Source organism: Colletotrichum acutatum (genome assembly GCF_030867785.1).
Source record: "Colletotrichum acutatum strain CBS 112980 chromosome Unknown BDZ83scaffold_14, whole genome shotgun sequence".
Classification (NCBI taxonomy): domain Eukaryota; kingdom Fungi; phylum Ascomycota; class Sordariomycetes; order Glomerellales; family Glomerellaceae; genus Colletotrichum; species Colletotrichum acutatum.
The window spans coordinates 275,849-295,812 of record NW_026849008.1 but is presented as its reverse complement, the minus strand read 5'-3'; the positions used below and the strand labels follow the sequence as shown (position 1 = coordinate 295,812).

At 54.0% G+C, this 19,964-nt stretch overlaps 8 protein-coding genes across 8 annotated transcripts; 5 read left to right on the top strand and 3 right to left on the bottom strand.

Moving 5' to 3' along the window:
• Positions 1-24: 24 nt before the first annotated feature.
• Positions 25-1,012, top strand: BDZ83DRAFT_748735 (SUR7 protein; the record flags this gene model as incomplete). Its single annotated transcript, XM_060513660.1, has 2 exons — positions 25-436; positions 501-1,012. The coding sequence occupies 2 exons, from the start codon at positions 25-27 to the stop codon at positions 1,010-1,012; spliced, it is 924 nt and encodes a 307-aa protein (XP_060368990.1).
• A 391-nt stretch (positions 1,013-1,403) lies between these two features.
• BDZ83DRAFT_607503 (large conductance mechanosensitive channel protein) lies at positions 1,404-3,156 on the top strand. The gene is made up of 4 exons (XM_060507432.1): positions 1,404-1,953; positions 2,156-2,356; positions 2,522-2,666; positions 2,746-3,156. Exons 1-4 carry the CDS (start codon positions 1,775-1,777, stop codon positions 2,806-2,808), a joined length of 588 nt encoding a protein of 195 aa, XP_060368989.1. The 5' UTR covers positions 1,404-1,774; the 3' UTR covers positions 2,809-3,156.
• Positions 3,157-3,937: 781 nt separating this feature from the next.
• On the bottom strand, positions 3,938-5,192 carry BDZ83DRAFT_87584 (uncharacterized protein). Its single transcript, XM_060515972.1, has 2 exons — positions 4,535-5,192; positions 3,938-4,428 (listed from the first exon to the last, which is right to left on the bottom strand). The coding sequence occupies exons 1-2, from the start codon at positions 4,801-4,803 to the stop codon at positions 4,044-4,046; spliced, it is 654 nt and encodes a 217-aa protein (XP_060368988.1). The 5' UTR covers positions 4,804-5,192; the 3' UTR covers positions 3,938-4,043.
• A 2,274-nt stretch (positions 5,193-7,466) lies between these two features.
• On the top strand, positions 7,467-8,556 carry BDZ83DRAFT_87539 (uncharacterized protein). The gene is made up of 3 exons (XM_060515971.1): positions 7,467-7,895; positions 7,971-8,107; positions 8,184-8,556. Exons 1-3 carry the CDS (start codon positions 7,743-7,745, stop codon positions 8,548-8,550), a joined length of 657 nt encoding a protein of 218 aa, XP_060368987.1. The 5' UTR covers positions 7,467-7,742; the 3' UTR covers positions 8,551-8,556.
• Positions 8,557-9,624: 1,068 nt separating this feature from the next.
• BDZ83DRAFT_691970 (family 76 glycosyl hydrolase) lies at positions 9,625-11,357 on the bottom strand (the record flags this gene model as incomplete). Its single annotated transcript, XM_060511320.1, has 3 exons — positions 10,882-11,357; positions 10,749-10,828; positions 9,625-10,656 (listed from the first exon to the last, which is right to left on the bottom strand). The coding sequence occupies exons 1-3, from the start codon at positions 10,973-10,975 to the stop codon at positions 9,625-9,627; spliced, it is 1,206 nt and encodes a 401-aa protein (XP_060368986.1). The 5' UTR covers positions 10,976-11,357.
• A 2,151-nt stretch (positions 11,358-13,508) lies between these two features.
• BDZ83DRAFT_87480 (uncharacterized protein) lies at positions 13,509-14,347 on the top strand. The gene has a single exon (XM_060515969.1). The coding sequence runs from the start codon at positions 13,649-13,651 to the stop codon at positions 14,249-14,251; it is 603 nt and encodes a 200-aa protein (XP_060368985.1). The 5' UTR covers positions 13,509-13,648; the 3' UTR covers positions 14,252-14,347.
• A 96-nt stretch (positions 14,348-14,443) lies between these two features.
• Positions 14,444-15,761, bottom strand: BDZ83DRAFT_569498 (histidinol-phosphate aminotransferase; the record flags this gene model as incomplete). The annotated part of the gene is made up of 2 exons (XM_060504202.1): positions 14,444-15,620; positions 15,688-15,761. The coding sequence occupies 2 exons, from the start codon at positions 15,759-15,761 to the stop codon at positions 14,444-14,446; spliced, it is 1,251 nt and encodes a 416-aa protein (XP_060368984.1).
• Positions 15,762-16,972: 1,211 nt separating this feature from the next.
• Positions 16,973-18,706, top strand: BDZ83DRAFT_87532 (acetyl esterase). Its single transcript, XM_060515970.1, has 2 exons — positions 16,973-18,403; positions 18,474-18,706. The coding sequence occupies exons 1-2, from the start codon at positions 17,437-17,439 to the stop codon at positions 18,545-18,547; spliced, it is 1,041 nt and encodes a 346-aa protein (XP_060368983.1). The 5' UTR covers positions 16,973-17,436; the 3' UTR covers positions 18,548-18,706.
• The last annotated feature ends 1,258 nt before the right edge of the window (positions 18,707-19,964 follow it).

Sequence of the window (19,964 nt, the reverse complement as noted above, 5' to 3'; positions counted from 1 at the left end):
GCCAAACTAGTCATTGTCGACAACATGCATTTCACCGTGATAGTACCGTTGGTACTGTCCATCGTGGCATTCGTCCTCTCCTTCCTCGCCCTCTTTGCTGGGCACAAGGAGGGATTCATGGAAGATTACGACGTCGTCCGCCTCAACACGTCGACCCTGGGCCACAACCTCATCCCCTCCGCAACCTCGGAGGCTGATCCCGCAGCGACCACCGGCAGCTTCCTCGATAAGTTCATCGACGGCGTAGGCGACAAGGTGTCTGACGTCCTCAACGACATTGGCAACGATGTTGCCGACCGCCTCGCCGACGAGTTGGGAATCTCCGAGTGGTACTCCCTGCACCTGATGGATGTGTGCCACGGTCAATTTTCTCCCAACGTCACGGCACCCAACGTCTGGCTGAACGTCACGAACTGCACTCAACCGTCTCCTGGTCGTACGTAAACCCCACTAGTACCTTACCCTATCATCTATCGTAAACACTAACATGGAAACACTAGCAAACGTCAACCTCACGAAGATGCTGGACCAAGAACTCGAAATCGGCCCTCTGAGCTTGAGCCTGTCCGACCTCAACTGGCCCGACACCATCGAGGACGCCATGGACAAGGTCAACAAGGCCCTCCTCGCCATCTTTGTCCTCTACGTCATGGGCATCGGCTTCTCGGGTCTCGCCATCCTCGGCTCGCTGGCCGCCTTCTTCCTCGGCTTCAAGAAGCGCATGACGATCACCAACTTTGCTTTCGCCTTTTTGGCCGCCCTCGTGCTCTTCGCCGGCAGTCTGGTCACGACGATCGGCGCGAAAGAGGGTGCGAAACAGATCACCGACATTGGCGAGGACGTCGGCATCTCGGCCAAGGTGGGGCAGAAGTTCATGATCATCTCCTGGGTGGCCTTTGCCGTCATGTTTGCGGCGTCCGCGTACTGGGTCACGCAGTTCTGCGCCGAAAGGCGGTCGCGCCGAACGCCGCGCGGTTATACCGAGAAGCGCCATAAGAAGGGCAGCTTCTAAGAATCGAAGCCGAACTCCGCCGTTCTGACTCGTAAGAGTCGTCAAACCATAAGTGTGCCTTCATTTCTCTCAGATTAAGAAACCGCAGTACGAAAGCGTTGCATTTGAAACGATACCTTTGTCGTGTTTGCCCCTATAGCTGGCATATCGTGGCTACTCCCGACATCACGATCCTTTTTTTAAACCTTGTTAGAGATACCATTGTTGCGATATATAAACCCAGAGTACATTATTTCATAGCTTTACTAGACATCAATAAAGATGTTATCAATCAAGTAAACCCAGCCCACCTTGAACACTCCCTGGCCATCATTAGCGAGACTCTACGACTGTGACGGTAACTTTCACTTGGAAACTAGATACGAGTAAGCTCTGAATTCAATACGAGAGTCTCGAATACCCGTGACCTGTCCAACTTCGTTCACACTCTCCAACATCGGAATCTGTCTTCGGAGGCGATCCACCCCGGCTCCGGCGTCACGCACCCCGGAATGTGGGGTACGTCATTCCTCCCCAAACAGGCAACAACCACCATGTCTCAACCTTGGTCAAATGAACCCAACCTTGACCGTAAAGTTGGGCGCGCCACACTTCAACTTCACTTCATCTCAAGAGCTCTCCGACTCCTCAAGCTTTCACCTCCGCTGAACCGGTGCCTTGGACATTTTTTTTAATACGGTTGCTACGTGTTCCTGTAGCATTTCGTCCCGTCTGCCCTCCCACACCCTTTTTATGCCTTCTTGTTAGTAGAGAACTGCCAAGATGCCCTCCCTCCCGTTCTCAGACCGCGTCTCCTCCGCGGCGAACATGCAAGGCCGCAACGACAACGGCGAAGAGGAGTCCCTCCTCGGACGGGGCCAGCAAAAGGTGCGGCGTTTCTGGGATGGCTTCATCGACTTTGCCCTGCAGGGCAACATTCTCGAGATTGCCTTTGGTTTGATGTAAGCCGTCCTTCTCCTAACCATGCTCAACATGCATGTCATTCCCCAAGCATGAAGAGACGACTCAAGAGCAGATCACTTCCAAATCGTCAACGTTTATATGCAGCAATGTTGTGTTGGAGAGTGTGGCTACCAAACTTCATGTTGGGCATTTACCACGATGGAAGGGGATTCTGTTGTATTGACACACACTGTTTGATAGCATCGCGGCCGCCTTCACAACCCTCGTAAACAACTTTGTGCAGAACATCATTATGCCGCCCATCTCCGTCATCTTCCCACTCAACCGCAACATGGAAGAAAAGTTCGCCGTCTTAAAGGGCGGCCCGAACTACACCCACGACAACAAGTACACGACCCTCGAGCGCGCCAAGGACGACGGTGCTGTCGTTTTAGCTTACGGGTAAGTTTTTTTGTCTCATGCGCCTGTTTCTGTGTGACTGTCACCACGGAAAGTCTTCATGTTGTATCGAGTTCGTCTTGTTTGGAAGCACTCATTTTTGGGACTCCGGGGCAATCACACACCCAAGGAAATTCACCCAACAGTCTCTAACGAACCACCACACAGCTCATTCCTCAACCAACTCGTCTCCTTCCTTTGCGTCGGCATCTCGCTCTACGGACTGGCCCACGTCTTCCAGTTCTTCTCCAGGGAGCCGATTATTAAGCATACCGTTAAGTGCAAGTACTGCCGCAAGCGGATCAGCAATAAGGTGAGTCCACCCTCCTACCGGACCCTAGGCATCCCCGAGATGAGAAGAGAACCCGTTGAAGCTAATCCATCGAGCGTAGGCGCAACGCTGCGTCAACTGCACCAGCTGGCAGGACGGACGTGAGGAGCGGGCTCATCAGTAATGAGGTTCTTCTCTAGTTTCTTTTCCAATTTTGGTGGGATCGTGCGCGAGGTGTGTGTTTCTTTCTTCTTAAACTCGGGTTTTAGCATGTCCGGGGTGGAGTTGGCAAGGCAGCATCATGGAAGTCGGGTGTCGGGTGCTGGTGTCCATGAGCATTATTTCAGCATAGCAGGGTTGGAGTTGACAGAGTTCAGTGTCGTTTCGTGGTTTATGAGTATTCAAAGCATCATCATTGAAGATCAAGTCCAAGCTATCTTAAATGAAGTGACCGATTCTATTATTCCATGTATTCGTATTCTTTTTTTAACCCGACCAATCTGAATCCTAGCAAGGACTGGCGTTACCGCCTATTACCACACCCTTACTGCTAACAGTACCATCATTGTGAGAAAGAAAAAAAAGAACTACTATCATCAGATCCAGCCACTCTTTGTATCTCTTTTTTTTTTCCTTCCATACTTACACGCCAGGCATCGTTTCCTCTGCAACGCCTCCGTTCCGCCTGAAATACTCCTTTTGCGCGCGCGGCGACATGATGTGGCGAAACGTTATAAACGCCGCACAACAGAGGATGAAGACGCCGCCCACGCAAGCTAACGCGATACCGGCCTGCACGCCAGGTTCCATTGCTTAACTTACTTCTGTAGTCCTGCGAGGTGAGATGAGGGAGAGGGGGAGAGAGGGGGGGGGAGAGGGGCAAAAAAGAAAGAGACTGTTGTCCCTTGGCTTGCAAGTATGAGTTCAATTCCTGGAGTGAGACTGTGGGAAAGGCGAGACGCAGTTTTTGCAATCTTTCTGGCTGGCAAAGTTGTGGACGCTGGGAAGGAAGAAGTGGGAAATGGATTATCGTTTGATAGGATTGTATCTATATAATATGCTACTGCTCAGATACAAGAACGATTGCGATTCATTGTCCAGCTGTGCTGATACTGGTTCAATAAACTATGCTTCGGTTGCCGTCAGCATGACAGCCAAAGTGAAAGAAAACACCTTTTCTTTGACTCACACAAAGTCAATGAGGTGAAGCGAAATCAACGCCACAACACGCGACAAAAGGTCACCCTCGATGACGAACGAGAGAAAGGTATTCTATTACAGTCCGAACAGTCATTATGCGTTTAGAAACGCCGCGACTCATTCGCAAGGTCGCCTGTTGCTGTTCCCGAAGTACACTCCACGGCTCGATGCCTCAACTGAAACAACATCTTCAAAGATTTGGCTCCGCCACCGGCGTACTTAGAACATTATGAACCCAACTGCAGCAAATGCACCAGCGACAAGACCCTTCCAGCCGGCACGTGGTGTAGCGGCATTAGCAGTTGACGTCGAAGAGGCCTGCGCAGTCGTTGCTGTTGCAGCGGACCCGGATCCGGTCCCAGACCCGCTCTGCGCCGATCCGGTGGAGGACGCCGTAGCCGTTGCAACCGCAGTCGCAGTAGCGCCGGTCTGAGCTTGCTGCAACTTCTCCAGGCCAGCGGTGACGGTGAGAGGAACGTAGAGGCTTGTGGCCGTCAGAGGTGAAAGTCTCATGTTGGCCATCATGGCGGTGTTTCCGCTCTTTGTCACAATCTGCTGGTAGTCCAGGCCATCGCCTGAAACGGTACCAATGTACTCGATTGATCTGGATAAAGAAGATTCAGCAACCACAATCAAGAGTGTGCCCGCACAGTATCGGATGCGCCTGGGTGATGGAATGACGAGTAGATTAGAGTTTGGGGACGACTTACACTCCGCTGGCAGTATGGTCAATGTGAAGTTCCATGGTCGACGGCCCTCCCACGAGGGTCATCAAGGCCGAGGGGTCCTCGCGACATTGATAATTCGTGCTGTTGGTCTGGCAGTTCACGATGTACGTCGTCGCGGTGGGATTAGCGTCCTTGATGGACGCGTCGTAGGGGTTGTCACCGAAATAGGGGTTCAGGACGCTGATCACGGACGTGGTTTGCGCCGCGGCGATGCCCACGAGGGCTAACAAGGCTGTCGTGCTGTGCTTCATCTTGTGATCAATACGTGGTAAAGAGGGCAAAGAGAGATGCTCTCGTGAGTGTCGCGGCGAGGCAATGTTTTTCTTGGCTGGCCATCGTGGTCAATTTCCCGGCAGAGCTGTGCCGCAGGCTGACTGGAGGAACTGGGCCCGAGAGTCCATGGCCATTTCTGGTCAAGCGCTCGTGTCATCGTGTGTTGGTAGCGAGAAAAATAGAAATAGACGAGAGTTCCAAAACGTCAGTCCAGGCTGCCTTTGGCAAGCAATATTCCGATTGGATGCAGCGCAACAACGTTGGCCGTCATTCTGATGAAGAGAATCAAAGGTTTTTACGGAAGTGATGCCAAAAAAAACGACTTCTTGCAAACCCAGATGATTGAGGCTAGCTGGCACACTTGAGTAGCTTCGCACGCTATAATTTCCTGACGGATCGGATCGTGACTTCTATACACCACGCAATTGTTTGTACGACGTTTGAGGTAACCGCAACATGCTAAATTTGTCCATAGCTGCCTCTTCAGATACTCGTTTTGGTGGATTGCATCGGGTACCTAATTCTGCATCGGATAAGACACCAATTGCTGCCAACTGATGCGCAAAGCAAAAATTGTCTAGAATCGGCATAGTTTAAACAGTTCTCAGCGATTGGTCGCCATAGCATGGGCGTGGTAGCTGTGCAGTTGGAGCTGAGTTTATTTTGACATCTTTCGGTCTGAGACTTCGCGGGCCCAGATACGCCGAACTGTTGCGGTGAGGTTACCAAGACGCTTCGGTTGCAGGATGCCCCGGGCGGAAGCAGGACGGATCGGATGAAATAGCAACATACACTAGAAATTCCTTGCGGGTTGATCTCGGCGTAATTGATGGGATGAACGATGAAACAAAATCGCTGGAACGATCGCTTAGAACGATCCAGTAGCCAGCGCACAGAGACCTACACAGTACAGATTGAGGCTGGGGTTAGCAGTGCGACTTCAACGTCGAAATTCGATCGTCACAAAGACGAAGGCGTAGTACCGGCGGGAGCCGAGATCATCGTCTATCGCACGTGGGTAGAAAGTCAGGTGAATGCATCTGCAGCAGTGGATAATGACCACACGTTCGGTCCTGCCTAACACGGATGAGGGAATTGCAGCGAGCGGAAAGAGGGCCCCGAGAATCGCAGTCGGGGCCTATCAAACAGCAAATTGAGGCGGAATCGGCTCCCACTTGGACTTCACTTCCACTCGAGGTCCAGATATCGTATGTTCCACGTCGACGAGGGCATGGTCAAATCTGATCATCTACGATCGCAAGGTATCCAGGAAAGATCCGACAAAAGAAACCGTTGGATGGCGGGGAGGTGAGAATAAGGCTGTGATGCTTCTGGAGAGGTATTTTTGGCCAGGCCGGGTTGTGGGCATGAAGTTCCGGAGTGATGCCCAGCATTAAGGACGGGATGGGAAGGTGCTGGTGTTTTGGGGAGAGGTTTCCTCATGGGATGCAAGTTACCTAAGCCTCCTCAGGAAAGGCAAGACCATAAGAGTAATTGAGGTGAGTTGCGACTTCCTCAGTAGCGCAGCGGAGCGGGGATGAACGGGCATGACGGGGCCACGGGGGGCTACGGGGGGCCAGCCAACCCCTGCCGGTTCCTGCCTGGCTGGCAACGTCCGGCCAGTCAGATGGCCAGTGACAAGAGGACCGTCTCCAGTTCGGGCGCCCGTGCCCACCCAGCTCTTATTATTATTTTTTCGAAATTCACGGTCTTGGCATTTCTTGGCTTTCTTCCCTTCCATCCTCTCATCGTCGTCCGTTTTGTTTCCCTCGCCCAGCTGCCAATGTCCACCACTAGCGTTGGATGATCCAGCAGCCATCGGCCCTTGGCCATCAGGCGAACCGCGGTGGATGCTACGGATACAGTGGTACACGCACACACTGCTGAGACCTACGCACGCTACGGTTGCCCAGCTATCGCACGCATTGCATTGCCCCCAAGATGGAGGTGCTCAGCTCGCATTACACCCACTGCCTGCAATGCAGCAGGTCTGCTGCTGGATTGCCTTTTGGGAAGGCCGTTGACGGTTGAAGTCTCAACCTGAGTGACGGGAAACGCCGTCGTTACGAGGAAGCCACCTACCGAGTACACGTTAAGGATACAATGAGCATGAGGTATGCCGAGACAAGGGCAAGCCACCTTCGTCTCCCGTGGACCGTGGACCTTCGACCCTCTCACACATTCGCCGAGTCTCCTAAGGGCGCCGTACCATCTTGTCCAAAAGTCTTGGCTTCCGTCCCATTTTGCTAAAAGAATGCCAATCACTCACCTACTCTCCCGCCCAGCCTTGGCCGGCAAGGACGGCGCATTGGCAGAGGCTGCAAAGTCCTCAATCTCTCCCCGACACGTCTTTCTGCTCACCTGAAGGTTGAGCCGCTCCCCATTGCTCGCAATACTGCCGTCACGACAATACATCTCCCTCACCGGAAAACCCTCCTCATTCTCTCGGCCCCGTTCCCAGCTTGCTCTTTTAAGGAAACGGACCCCTCCAACCAAGACACAACCTCTCCCTGCTTGCTGACAGCTCCGGCTTTGCTGTATTCGTCGTACCTTATACCATCGCTGCACCCGCGAAACACCCGCTACGACCGTCCCATGCTACAACCAGGGTCACTTACCACCGCCGCGTACGAACAAACCCACTCTCCGCCCCAAAGAACGGCCAACGGCCTTTCCTCCGACCTTTCTCCTACTTTGATAGGGAATTCAACGGCGTGTCACCGAGTCCCCTTCTGGCTCCCCCAGCTTCAACGCCCGTCCCGTCAGCCTGGTGGTCCGCTGCATTGCATAACCTCGCCTTGCCCGTATCGGTAGCTGTTCGACCCATGAACCGCCTCCGGTGGCTCGTTGACGTCAAGCACTGCTGTACCTTTCGATCGGCTCGAGACTCGACCAATCCACATTCTACGTCGCCACGATGAGATGCCCACAGCCTTTCGCCGCTTTGCTATCACTGTATTTCCTTTCCTCGAATGCCGTCGTCGCCGATGATACCACCACTGTTCCGATTTACCTGCCGCACTATGATGCAAATAGCTGGTCGCAGCTGCGGGGAAGTGTAATTTCAAGTGTACGAGACTCCCCATGCTGCCGAAGCTCCCTCTCGACTGCAGTTGCTGTGATCTAACTATGTGCGCCATCGTAGAATGCCAAAGAAACGACATATACCGTCTTCTGCCCGCCACAAACAAGCCCTAATTGCGACCTCGCCATCGAGTTCCCCTTCGTCTTCTCCGAGGGCGAGAGCACGCTTCAGTTCCACGGCACCAAGACATCAACTCTGTAGGTTCTCGCCTCCCCGCAACACGTACATCGCTTGGGAAGGAATGCGACAGCTAATCATGACGTGGACGGACAGCATCGCCGATCTGGGCTGCACATTGAGCGGGACGACAGCTGCGACATGTTCAGGGTACTCGAGTCTGAAGAGCGGATACATTAATGGCAAATTGACGGGACCGACCGAGGTGTCATGGACGTCGACCATGACCGGCTCTGAGGTGGAATGGGGTATTCTGACTATGGCTGAAGAGCCCGCAGCTACAGCAACCCCAGCGACGACCACGACTGCCGATAACTCGAACTTTGACGACTTCTTGTACACGGACAGCCTGTCGCCTTCATTACCTGCTGAAACCAATCCGAGCGCCGCCCCTCGTCTTGGGCGCAGCTGGGCTCTGGTGGCATCATTATGCAGCATGGCAGTTGTCGCGTTGGTGGCATAATCAGCGACATTTCTACGCCGTCATACCAGCTAAGGCACACCATATACCCACTATAGCAATCACGAATGATCTGCTACTCAAAATCCGAAAGAAAACGAAATAGAAAGCGGCATTATCATTATGGAAAAACAGCATACAAAGCAGACCAAAACTAGGAATCTGGATCTTGGGACTACGATTTGGAGAGGGTGATACATTATGAGAGTTTTGCCCCCATGTCAGCGTAAAGGGGAAAGCAAGTGGAGGATCGTTCGAGCCCATTGCCTTTTGCCCAGAGAGCTTTGTCATTTCTCGCAATGTGCTCCCTTTTGGAGTTATACCCCGTATCGGCGTTAAATTATTTACGATCAAGGGCTAAACGGCAAATATAAACATGGAAAGGAGAGGAGGGGACGACTCCTAGTCCTATGATTCTCTGTGCAAACAGTTTCATCGAAAATGCGTGTCATTCATCCACCGAGAACATATCCGTCAGAGCAAACCTGTCACGCATCTCATCATCTTAGAACGAACGGATCCTTCGAGCAGTCACACGTCAGACAGGGCACCCGCCAAATTGGTCGGCAGTCCTGCATTACGTTCCACGCAAGACAGCATGCGCGTGGAATGCGGACATTTGTTCCAATCGGACGACCATCGATTCTTCACAAAGCAGCAGGACGTCAAGTATAACGTGTTGAATTTGATTTCAAGAACATTAGAAAGCTTCCAGGGGTATGTATGCCTTTCTTCTTAACATGTTCAGCAAAAGATGCCTTTACCAAACGCCGATTACGCCTTATTTCCCCTAGATCCCATTCTACACAAGACGGAAATGCCAAAATAGCAACACGGCGCCCAAGACGCTTGTGTATGTACATTTGAGCAAGATGTTTTCTGCGCCACTTTGGTTCGGGACGGTGGCGGGAGGCGGGTCAGTCGTCGAATTACTCGTCGAGTTGTCTGTTGCATTTGTGAGGCTGGCGCAATGCCCGTCAGCGGTTGATTCCTCCGTTGACTGATTTCTGACTGGACGCAGGACGCAGAAGGACGCAAAGGAGGGTTGGCTTCGCGACGGAGGTTGTCGCAAAAAACCTACTGGCTGACGACGAGACCCTGGATAATCTCGAGCGCGCTCATGGTCTGGCCCAAGCCGTAGTTGCCGTCGTCGCCGTCGACGTACCACTTCTGTCCGCACGTCACGTTGCCCGCCGTGGCCTCGCAGACTTTGGCCGCCGCGAGCGCGCTCGGGATCAGGATCTCTTTCACCTCGGGCAGCAGCGCGGGCATGACGACGGCGGACTGCCACATGAAGCGCGAGAGGTAGCCCTTGAACGTCTTCATGTCCGTGTTGCAGGTGCCGACCGTCTCGCACGCGGGCTCGTACATGATGTTTGTGCTGTTCTCGGCGAGGGAGAAGAAGCTCTTACGCGCCGTGGCGAGCATCTTTGTCGCGCGGTCCGCCCAGAGGGCGTCGCCCGTGTGGTTGGCCATGACGGCCGCGCCGTAGAGGTAGATGCCCGTGGAGTAGGTGAAGGAGACGTAATTCGTCTTTGTGCAGTTGTCGCGCGAGTCGGCGCCGTCGTAGACTTTGAGGTCGGCGTCGAGGAAGCCGACAGTGGCGGACCAGTCCCAGACGTACGAGGCCCAGTCGGCGTAGCGGGAGTCGTTCGTCGCGGCGGCGAGGCGGGCGCCGAGCTGGAAGAAGCCGCCGTTGCTGACGCTGTTTTTGTAGTTGAGACCGTTGGGGTTGGACTCGTAGATTTGCCAGAGGAGCCCGCCGCCGCAGTGCGTCATGTTCCAGCGCCCCGCGAGGGAGTTGAAGATGTTGCGGCCCATTTGGAGCCATGCCGGCGCACCCGTCGAGGCGTCGGGGTCAGGGAAGTTGCGCTCGGCGGCGGACATTACGGCGAAGCCCCAGAAGCCTAGGTCGTCGTTTCCTTCTTCGAGTTCGTGCTCGTGGGGCATGAAGTCGTAGTTGGGCCCCGTGTTGACTTTTGCGGTCAGGGCTTGGGTTAGGACTGCGTTGTAGGTTGCGTCGCCTGTGTAGTGGAAGTAGTCCATCATTATGCCCCAGAGGGCGCCGGCTTGCCACCAGTAGTATGGCTCCGGGAGGTCGCCGACCATCTATAGAGGTTGTGTTGGTCAGTTCTCGTACTCGATGTTTAGATTGTCCCTCTTGTTCATGGAGATTTGAATGTCTGTCTAGGTTGTCATACCTTGGGGTCGCTGGAGACGTTTCCGTTGTAATAAGACATGGCACCGAAAGCCAGACTGCCGGCAATAGCCGTGACGGAGTCTTGAGGCTCTGTTAGCAAAAAGCCTTACACATTTGAGATTTGAGGCACCAACCTGCGTTATTTACATCGAGCGTCTTGGGCGATGTGAAAGCGGACACCGCCGTGGCAGCCACGGAGGCGATGAGAGCGGGCTTAATGTAGATCATGGTGATGATACCAGGAGCTGATCTACAGACTTTGCGCGCGGCGGGATGTCACCGTTCTAATGACAGATGATACTTCCAAGAGGCAGTCGTCTTAATCACCGCTTTTCACAAAGGATTGTTTTGAGTATACAGGCACACAAGGAAGACTGCGTCAAAGAGGGACGTAGGGTGAGAGAAACAGTATTTCCTTAAGGAATGGCTCTTTTTTGGGCGAAAGAGGGCGAGAAACAAGCAGCGAAACAAGTTCACCAGAAACGAGAGAAGGCTGAGAAGCGAGAGTAGCAGCGCATAGCATGGGTAATAAACAGGCAAGCAAAAGTATCCGATCTACATCCAGGGCAACCGAGGCCTTCCTCTTAATGAGTAAAAGAACGTCGCAACCAGGGGGGGGGGGGGCAGTTCACTATCCAGGTCCCGGCGCGCGGTTCGTGAGGTGGCACTAAGAGCGTTGAGGGGTGAGGTTCAAGGAATAGACGGCAGCTCCGGCCAATGGGGAAGGCCACTTGCTGAACTTTTGGTTCGACTCAGCCCACCTTCATCCCATGTTCCATCTCTTTTAGACTTCTTGACAGCTGCTCGTACAAAAAGTCTCCTTGCCCACATGAATCCCGCCGGTCCCCCCCTGACACTTGGGGCGGCGGTTGTGGACTTGTGCCTGACTAAAGGCCACCGCGCTTCTCAAAACATGGGGATTCACCCAGTCAAAACCCCCTGTCCACACATAGTTCATAATGCTGCCGCTGGGCTGAAGGGCAGAGGGATGGTGGTTGACTGGTCGAAAGGGGAAGTTCCAACGGGACCAGAGCCGCCGAAAAGGGGGGGAAGGGTAAGGAGGGGGGATGCGGGAGAGCGGGGTGTGGGCGGCTTGTGTGGTTCTCAATGCAGGCTTACAATGAACAAACTTGCATGAAGAAAGGGTATTTCGAATTGTGATTGACAGGCCAGCGTTGTACCGGGACAACCCATGGCAGATCCAAATCCTCCAAAGGCACTCTCTTCCGTGTGTGTTCAACAGGTTCAGACCTGTTCCAAGGCCAGCAAGAACCAGGCAGGATGTCGACGATTGGGTCAGTGATTGGGCGCTTGTCTGGAGGAGTGGTGAGCAAACCCATGGACGGGATGATCTACTTGAGAGCCGCTAGCTCGGGTTACCGTTACCTCCAGCTCGACACATGAAACAGCGACGGCACCCAATTTTAGCCTTTGCCTAATGGAGAATGGCGGGGGCCTGGGGGTGCCCATCGGCAACCATGATTTCTGGAAATGATTGAAGGAACGGCGGCTTTCTTCCTTTTTTCTCTTCCTTTGGTGGCGCCGTGCGCGAATGCCGGGTCTCGTAAATAACGTGGGCAGAGAGACGGATTGGTTGTCGAGGGCGCGTTGCTGGTAGTTCCTTTCTCAATGGTCTATGGAATGCGAGGCAGGCAGAGGCGACGACTCAAGTTGATTAGAACCGAAAGGGAAAGTGCCTACTCGGGCTCTCGTCGGTGTCGTCATTTCCAAGAAACCCGGGTTGGCCACCGTGACGAGACATCTGTGATGGTATATAGCTCTTAGCCAAAGATTGACATTGGTTGTCTCGCCCGGCGCAGTTTATCAGAGTCACGTGACCATGGTGGGGCCTTGTGCTTGAAGCCATCACCACTATCTCAAATGCATTCAAGATGTGAAGGCTGCACTCCGTACGCAGTAGTACGGTTTTTTTTTTTTCTTCTGAGAGTGGAAAGCTGGTTTTCTGCGCTTGGAAGACTACAATGACGAGCACCTAATTTCAAATCGAAATATTCAAAAAGAAAATAGTAAGGAAAAAACAAAAAGCATTGGGCCAATGGAGGTTCGGAAGCCGGAGCCCAGAAACAATCCGGAGCATCACGGACTAGTCAAGACTTCACGACCTTCTCCCCTCGGCCACCTAGGCGGCCGCCCCTTTGATTGGGACAGGAACGCGAATCGTTCTCTATATCCCCCTTCAGCCTGTCGTCTGAGGTTGCAGATTGATGTCGCTCACGTACATGCAGGTGCCCAGCTAAGCGGGCTAGCAAATTTCCTATCATCTTGACATAGAAGAGACCTCATCAATGCCTATCTACAGGCATTTTAGCCCGAAATATCACTTTAATACTTCTTGTACGGCAAGGAGTAGGGGTGTGTTTCCCACACCCCATAGTGAACCAGACCTGACTTCTCTCACCTATAAGACATTCCGTACGCACATTGCAAGAATCAGCTGTAGATACGTAGGAAACGTGTAGGGCATTGTTGTCCCGTGTTTACTCTATGGGATATTTTGCCAAATTCATCTTCACCAAGCTCATGATGGGCTACATGAAACAGCTGCCGTTGGGCTGGGAATACATACGTCCGAAGAGCACCGACTTTAATTTCTGCTCCTAGTGGGATCAAGCAGCCCAATTCTGAGTCTAGTCACCTTGATCCGACATTGATAAAACTTGCGCCGTCACAGGTGCCGATTCGGTAGATGGTGATTCCTTTCTACATGGATCTCAAATTGACTCACATTTGGTCTGTATGAGCGACTCATCGATCCTTCGGGCAGGTCAACTAGTAAAATAGGTACCTGATCATTCTCCAAACGGTCATCCTCGACTGAGATGCAAACAACAAACTCGCCGACTAATCTGCCATCACCCAAACTCACACCTCAATACCACAATGTCAAAAACACCCCAATCCATAATCCGCATCAACGGCTACCGGGGCACCGGCAAGCTAACGATTGCCCGCGTCCTGGAAGCAATACTCTCGCCGAAGGGCTGCCTCGTCCACAACCACCTCCTCATCAACCCAGCCGACGTCGTCCTACCACGCGATCAACCGGGCTACCAAAACCTCCGCAAAGCCATACGCGGCGCCGTCTTCACCGCCTCGTCGGGGTACCCCTCGACGCGCGATTCGGTGTACATTTTTACGGATTTCCAATTGAGCGACGCCGTGGGGTCCGCGACGTGTGCCGAGTACCTCGAGGCCGCGCGCGCGGGGGGTGGTAAGCTTGTTTCGGTTTTGTTGGCATTTGATGAGGGCGTCAACTTGGAGAGGTTGGTGAGTGCCGAGAGAAGGGCGTGGGGCAAGATTATTGATGATCCTAAGCTGTTGAAGTCATTTTGGGAGGGGACTAGGATCCATCGCCTTGAGGCCGGGGATGAGGTCGTTGTAGTGGACGTTGATGTCTCGAGGAGGACCCCGGAACAAGCAGCCGAGGAGATTCTCGATCATGTGCTCAAGATAGAGGAACGAGTCCCGATTCTAGACGCCTAGTTACGAGCTGCTCAGGTCAGAAAGGAAAAGAAAAAGGTGGATTCAAGCCTAAATGTCTAGGTTGTCTCCATGCCTGTGTGATTTTCCCGCAGTCCCATCGCCCCGACCGAATACGTTCCATGCTATAAAAAACACTTTTCTTTGGCCGTCTTTCCATCATCTATCAAATGCCTCGTTATGAACAGTCCCGATCTATGCAACCACCCCGTTCGCCGCCGCCTCCTTCTTCTCCTCGTCCGGCTGCCGCCCAGCACCGCGCACCTCGGCCAGAACCTTGGCAATAGAAGCAAGGAACCTCGTTACCTCGTCCTCGGTACCAATCGTAATTCTCAAACAGCCCAGGCAGCCGTGCTCCTTACCACGGAACCGCACCACGACGCCCTTGTTCTCCGCAAGGCGCTCATACACAGCCAGCGCCGTGACGTTGTCCGGCTGGCCCGCAGCATCCAGCATCTCGTACAGCAAAAAGTTACTCTCCGTGCCGCCGCGCAACCTGCCGACACCCGAGACCTTGGGAAGCTCGGCAATAATACGATCCCGCTGCGTCAGGATCTTGGCGCGATTGTCCCGCATGACGGCCAACCCCTTGTCCGAGACGGCGTACTGCGCGAGCGCGCTGGTCGGCGTGGAGATGTTATACGGTGCCTTCATGGCGTTGAGCAGGCGCGCGACGGGCGGGGAAGCGAACGCGGCGCCGAGTCGGATGCCCGCCATGCCGAACGCCTTGGAGAGGGTCTGCATCACGACGAGGTTGGGCCACTCGAGCACCCACTCGGCCATGGAACTGCCCTCGGGCGCGAAGTCGATGTAGGCCTCGTCGAGGACGACGATGCCGTTCCACGTCGGGTGCTCCAGCACGCGCTGGACGTCCTCCTTTGCCAGCACGGAGCCGGTCGGGTTCCCGGGGGTGCAGAGGTACACGAGCTTGATGTTGTTGTCCGGCTCGCTCAGCGCGGCGAGGATGCCGTCCGTATCCATGCCGAACTCGGGCGCGGCCTTGAGCGGGACCTTGACGATGCTCACGTCGTTGATCTGCGCCGAGACGGAGTACATGCCGTAGGTGGGCGGGCACGTCAGGATGCGGTCTTTTCCTGGGGCGCAGAAGCAGCGCAGGAGGGCGTCGATGGCCTCGTCGCTGCCGACGCCGACAAAGAGGTTGGCGGGTGTGAGGTCCTTGGTCGTGTGGGTGTGGGTGTTGCGCAGGCGGCAGAGGAGCTGCTTGAGTTCCGGCTGGTGAGGGTCCGGGTAGCGGTTCAGGCCTTGGAAGTCGATGCCCAGGTTGCCGGCCTCGAAGTCGGACTGCAGCGAGGGCCCGTAGGCGTTTTCATTTGCGTCGAGGAGGACGTTTGTTCCGTCGTCTTTGTAGTCGCTGAGGAGTGGTGTTAGAGACTGCGGTTGCTTATGAGAGTGAGTTTTATAGTGAGTGAGAAACCTACTCTCTTGCGCAGCGATAAGGCTCGAGGGCCAGAATATTGGGGCGCGCACACGTTTCGAGGTTGAAAGGTGACATTTTGGCTTGGGTATCTGGAAAGTGTGTTCTGATCAGATGCTGTGAGGATACTGAAGCGGAGTGAATTCTTATATCGGTGATCTCTCTCTCACTTGAGTATGACCATCGACGTCGGGTTGAGTCAACTCTCGGTCACTGTAAACTGGATCCCGACAGCTGGGCCCGCCGACCCCGGAGCCATACGTCGGCACCTGCCCGGGCCTAAGCGGGTCATCGAGAATGGCAATTGACCAATGGGGATTGGATATGTTGCCTCTGTCTATCATCCGAAAAAATCGATATCTGAGATGCTCACAGGGCTCAGCGCAGATCGGGGCAACATTTGCGCGATGAAAGTGTAGGAATACTGATCGTGACCTGTTGCAATCTCGGCTCAAAACAGGCGCTCCGAAGCCGTCCAGCTCGGCATCGGTTCAATTCCACCGTGGGATATGGAGCAAAGTCTGAAGTGATGAAGCCGATTGATGATTTCAAGCCGCAAGTCAATGTTCGCAGACGGTCTTCAAGTAAGTACTGATTCGTCGTACTTCTTATAGTTTCAGACTTTTCACAGAGCCGCAATTCTGATATCAAATGGACTGCATAGAGAATAAGCACTTAGATTACCCTCCTCACGCAATTGTGCAGCTGAATGAATGGATGCTGAAGCATGCTCTTAGGCTAGTTCAAAAGCCCAGTCAGCTTCATCCTCGGTCTCAATGGGCAGCGTTCTGTTATTTTCACCATACTTACACAGCTGAGTCTTAGCATTTCGATCCAATTCGTCTTTGGGGGCCAATGTCACTAGATTGAGCATGCATCTTGATCTCACCACTGACCGACCCGGACTTGTGCCCCGCTCCTGGCCCGGGGTCGCGGGTCAACTGCCATCGCCTGCATTCAGGCTGAATATGAACGAGCGAGCCAACACCACGGGTCTGGTCCAATTCCAAGCCAGCGTTTTTCTCGAACGACGGCAATGTCGGAAAGTAGTAGACAAAAAACAGGAACCCCGCACGACCTAGATTTCCTAGTTTGCATGACGAATGAGTCCCCGACCCATTCTCCAAGGATCAAGAAGGATTTCCAACGTCGTGCCCTCACCTGCCGGCCGTAGCTCTCGCGCCGGCAGCTCAACACACTCAAGCTAGCGGCGGACCGATGTGACGGGTATGGAGCTCAAGGATATGTTTTCCCCAACTTACCCCTCATCCATGATCGTGATGCTACCCGTAACCCTGGTCAAAGATCTGGGGAAACTACAAATATTTGAGCTTCTCTTCTACCGAACTCCGCATTGTGCGGGTTCGTCACCACTCTCCCGCCCTGTACGCGGGGGAATTCTGTACGCGGGAGAAATCTGTACGCGGGAGAGGGGGAAAACCCTTACTATCTTCGATCCGGCCCATTTCATAGGCGGCCATTCTTCGTCCGTCTCTGAATCGGTCGAGCTTCCCACGCCCCTCCCGATTCTAGTGTCCCGGATGAAAGGACCTATGGTCCATCATGACGCAAGGATGCGAGGCTATGGGGGTCAAGCTATGGGTTAGAGCTATATGAACCTCAATCCCCAGATACAATCCCCAGATATCGAAACTATGATGGTTGCTTGTTCTGGTCCCCGCTACCCTTCCTGACAGTTCCAAAGTGTCTGTCCGGCTGAGTGTTTTCGTCGTGCGAGTCTCTTATCGCCATTATGCTACCCTTCGTCGTCGCAGCTCTGGCCTCGGTGGCTACGGCCTCTCAATGCGGTCTCAAAAAGTTTGAGAATCTGGTGGCCTTCGGCGACAGTTACACCGACGAAGGCCGGCTCTCGTACTTTATCAACAACAATGGCACAGCTCCCCCGGCCGGTACTCTGCTCCCGCCGAGCAACTCGACCGCGAGCGGCGGCTATGCCTGGGGCCGGATCGCGGCCAACTCGACGGGAGCAAACTACTACGGTTACGCCGTCAGCGGCGCCACCTGCTCCAACAAGATCATATCGCGCGACTTCGCAGCCATCAAGCAGCCGTTTCCCTCCGTGCTCGACTACGAGATTCCGGCGTACAAGGCCGACACGGCGTTCGAGACGCTGTACCCGAACAGAAAGGCGGACAACACGGTCTACGCGCTCTGGATCGGCACAAATGACCTGGGCTACGGCGCGTTCCTCACCGACACCAACGCCGCGGGCACGACCATCTCCAGCTACGTGGACTGCATCTGGGAGGTCTTCGACAACGTCTACGAGACGGGCGGGCGCCACTTTGTCCTCTTGAATATTGCGCCGCTGGAGCAATCTCCGTTGTACGCCGCGACGGGGCCGGGGAAGAGCGGTTTCGGGGACAGCCAGTTCTGGACCAACAAGACGGCGTACAACACGACGGAGACGGAGTTCAAGATGTTCGAGTACAGCACGAGCGTCAACACCATGTTTGACTATGGCGCACCGTTCCACTTGCTCGTCAAGAAGCGCTGGCCCGGGGCGAGCTTTTCAATCTTTGATGTGCACTCTCTGCTGCGGGACGTCCATGCCGACCCCTCGAGTTACCTGTCGTCGCCTGCGAACGTGACGGCGCCGTACCGTACCTGTGATGCGGTGACGAGGGCTTGCGTTGACTCGTCGGAGGCCAAGTCGAGCTTTTTGTGGTACGATGAGCTGCATCCTTCGGAACGTGCAGGTAAGTCTAGAGTGTTTAGCGGGCTCTTCTTTTTGCATGGATGTTGGGCTAATGTAAGTGATATCGAAAGATGAGATTATAGCGCAAAACTTCATCGACGTTGTGTACGGTAACTCGACGTACGGCACGACATATACGTCGTGAGGGCCTCGTATCCGGCCAGCTCCTGTCGGATGAGGTTGATGCTTGATGAATCCATGGGCTGTTGATAATGCTGGAGGCCAGACCAATGGATAATGGAATAAAGCATATATGATGTGTGTCTTGTGAGAACAAGAGTCGGCATGTAATGGTAGGAGATGCAAGAAAGTTGAGAGACTTTAGGACGCCCCATCCGTCCTGGTCCTTGACCTGGTATCAGGGCGTCTACGTAGCTTTCGGTGAAATACCTACCTGAGGTACCACCTCAAGGTGCTGGCTCGAGCAGGTACTGCAATGCCAGACCATGCGAGGTGCTTCGTCTACCTAGCGGCATAGACCTTCCTAGTCTCGACATCCAGACGTATCCAGAGGTGCCATATCACATCACCGCAATGCAAATCCCAAGCTTCCTGGTCGACGTTGAAATCACAATAGTCTCTTATTTGTGGAATAAATGCCTTCGTTTGAATTGGATTCTTGAGCATCAACAAAGGTACGGACGGGTACAAGGTACCGGTAGGTAATCCATTCAATCGTGCCTTCCATTATTGAGAAGTTTGAGGAAGGGGAGGGGAGACATGACCCTTGCCGGCTGCAGGCACACCCCTGTCATGATGAAGGAGGACCTTAGTGGTGGTCCAATGAAAAGACATCTTCGCCTCGGCTCTTCGACTGCTTGATTAACGTCCCGAGGTACGTACTGGCCACCTTTCGCACCTTCCGGGTTCCAAGCGCAGGTTCGCAACAGGTTTCCAAAGACCCCGGCGCGTGGCCCCCTCCCCCCTTCCTAGAACGCCCCACCGTTTCTCAAGCTCCCCCCAGGGCCCATGTGGAAAAGCAACGCAGGAAAATTCTGTTTCTGCCTTTCCACGTCCCTCTTGTCTATGAATGCCTGGCTGACACCTCACACAAGTCACAACACGACACACCGACACCCCGATATCTCGCTCGCTCGCTCCTCATTTCTCACACACACACCCAGATGACATTAATCGCCGGATCGCAACTGGACTGGAACTCTAGACAAGGTTACTGCCGCGCCGCCACACCCGTTCTTACCTTCTCTCACCTCACCTCATCTTACTTCACCGCACCGCACACCGACACACCGATACCGTGCCGTGTCGTTCACGCCTGGCCTCCCTATCCGTACCTTACCTTACCTCTCTCTCTCTTTCTCTCTCTCTCCGCTTGATGCTCCACGCCCGCCGTCACTCACACCAAGGCCGCATTTGAGGTCCTTTCTGTTGTCCTGTCGTCGTGTCAAACGTACGCAAAGGGTTGCTTTGCGTCCTGTCCCTTCGCTTCCAACCGCACCCTACTGTGCCGTCTTGCACCAGCCACCCACCCCTTCTGCTCTCCGCGTGTCCTTCTATCTTACCTTTACTTTCTAAAAAGGTACCTACCGCGTGGGACCTTG

Coding starts and splice junctions, on each gene's coding strand:
- BDZ83DRAFT_87480 (XM_060515969.1), top strand. CDS start 13,649: ATGTCAAAAACACCCCAATCCATAATCCGCATCAACGGCTACCGGGGC.
- BDZ83DRAFT_607503 (XM_060507432.1), top strand. CDS start 1,775: ATGCCCTCCCTCCCGTTCTCAGACCGCGTCTCCTCCGCGGCGAACATG. Junction 1,954..2,155: donor GAGATTGCCTTTGGTTTGAT/GTAAGCCGTCCT, acceptor ACTGTTTGATAG/CATCGCGGCCGCCTTCACAA. Junction 2,667..2,745: donor GCAAGCGGATCAGCAATAAG/GTGAGTCCACCC, acceptor CATCGAGCGTAG/GCGCAACGCTGCGTCAACTG.
- BDZ83DRAFT_87539 (XM_060515971.1), top strand. CDS start 7,743: ATGAGATGCCCACAGCCTTTCGCCGCTTTGCTATCACTGTATTTCCTT. Junction 7,896..7,970: donor GGGGAAGTGTAATTTCAAGT/GTACGAGACTCC, acceptor GCGCCATCGTAG/AATGCCAAAGAAACGACATA. Junction 8,108..8,183: donor GGCACCAAGACATCAACTCT/GTAGGTTCTCGC, acceptor GTGGACGGACAG/CATCGCCGATCTGGGCTGCA.
- BDZ83DRAFT_87584 (XM_060515972.1), bottom strand. CDS start 4,803: ATGAAGCACAGCACGACAGCCTTGTTAGCCCTCGTGGGCATCGCCGCG. Junction 4,429..4,534: donor GACCATACTGCCAGCGGAGT/GTAAGTCGTCCC, acceptor TTCTTTATCCAG/ATCAATCGAGTACATTGGTA.
- BDZ83DRAFT_87532 (XM_060515970.1), top strand. CDS start 17,437: ATGCTACCCTTCGTCGTCGCAGCTCTGGCCTCGGTGGCTACGGCCTCT. Junction 18,404..18,473: donor GCATCCTTCGGAACGTGCAG/GTAAGTCTAGAG, acceptor TGATATCGAAAG/ATGAGATTATAGCGCAAAAC.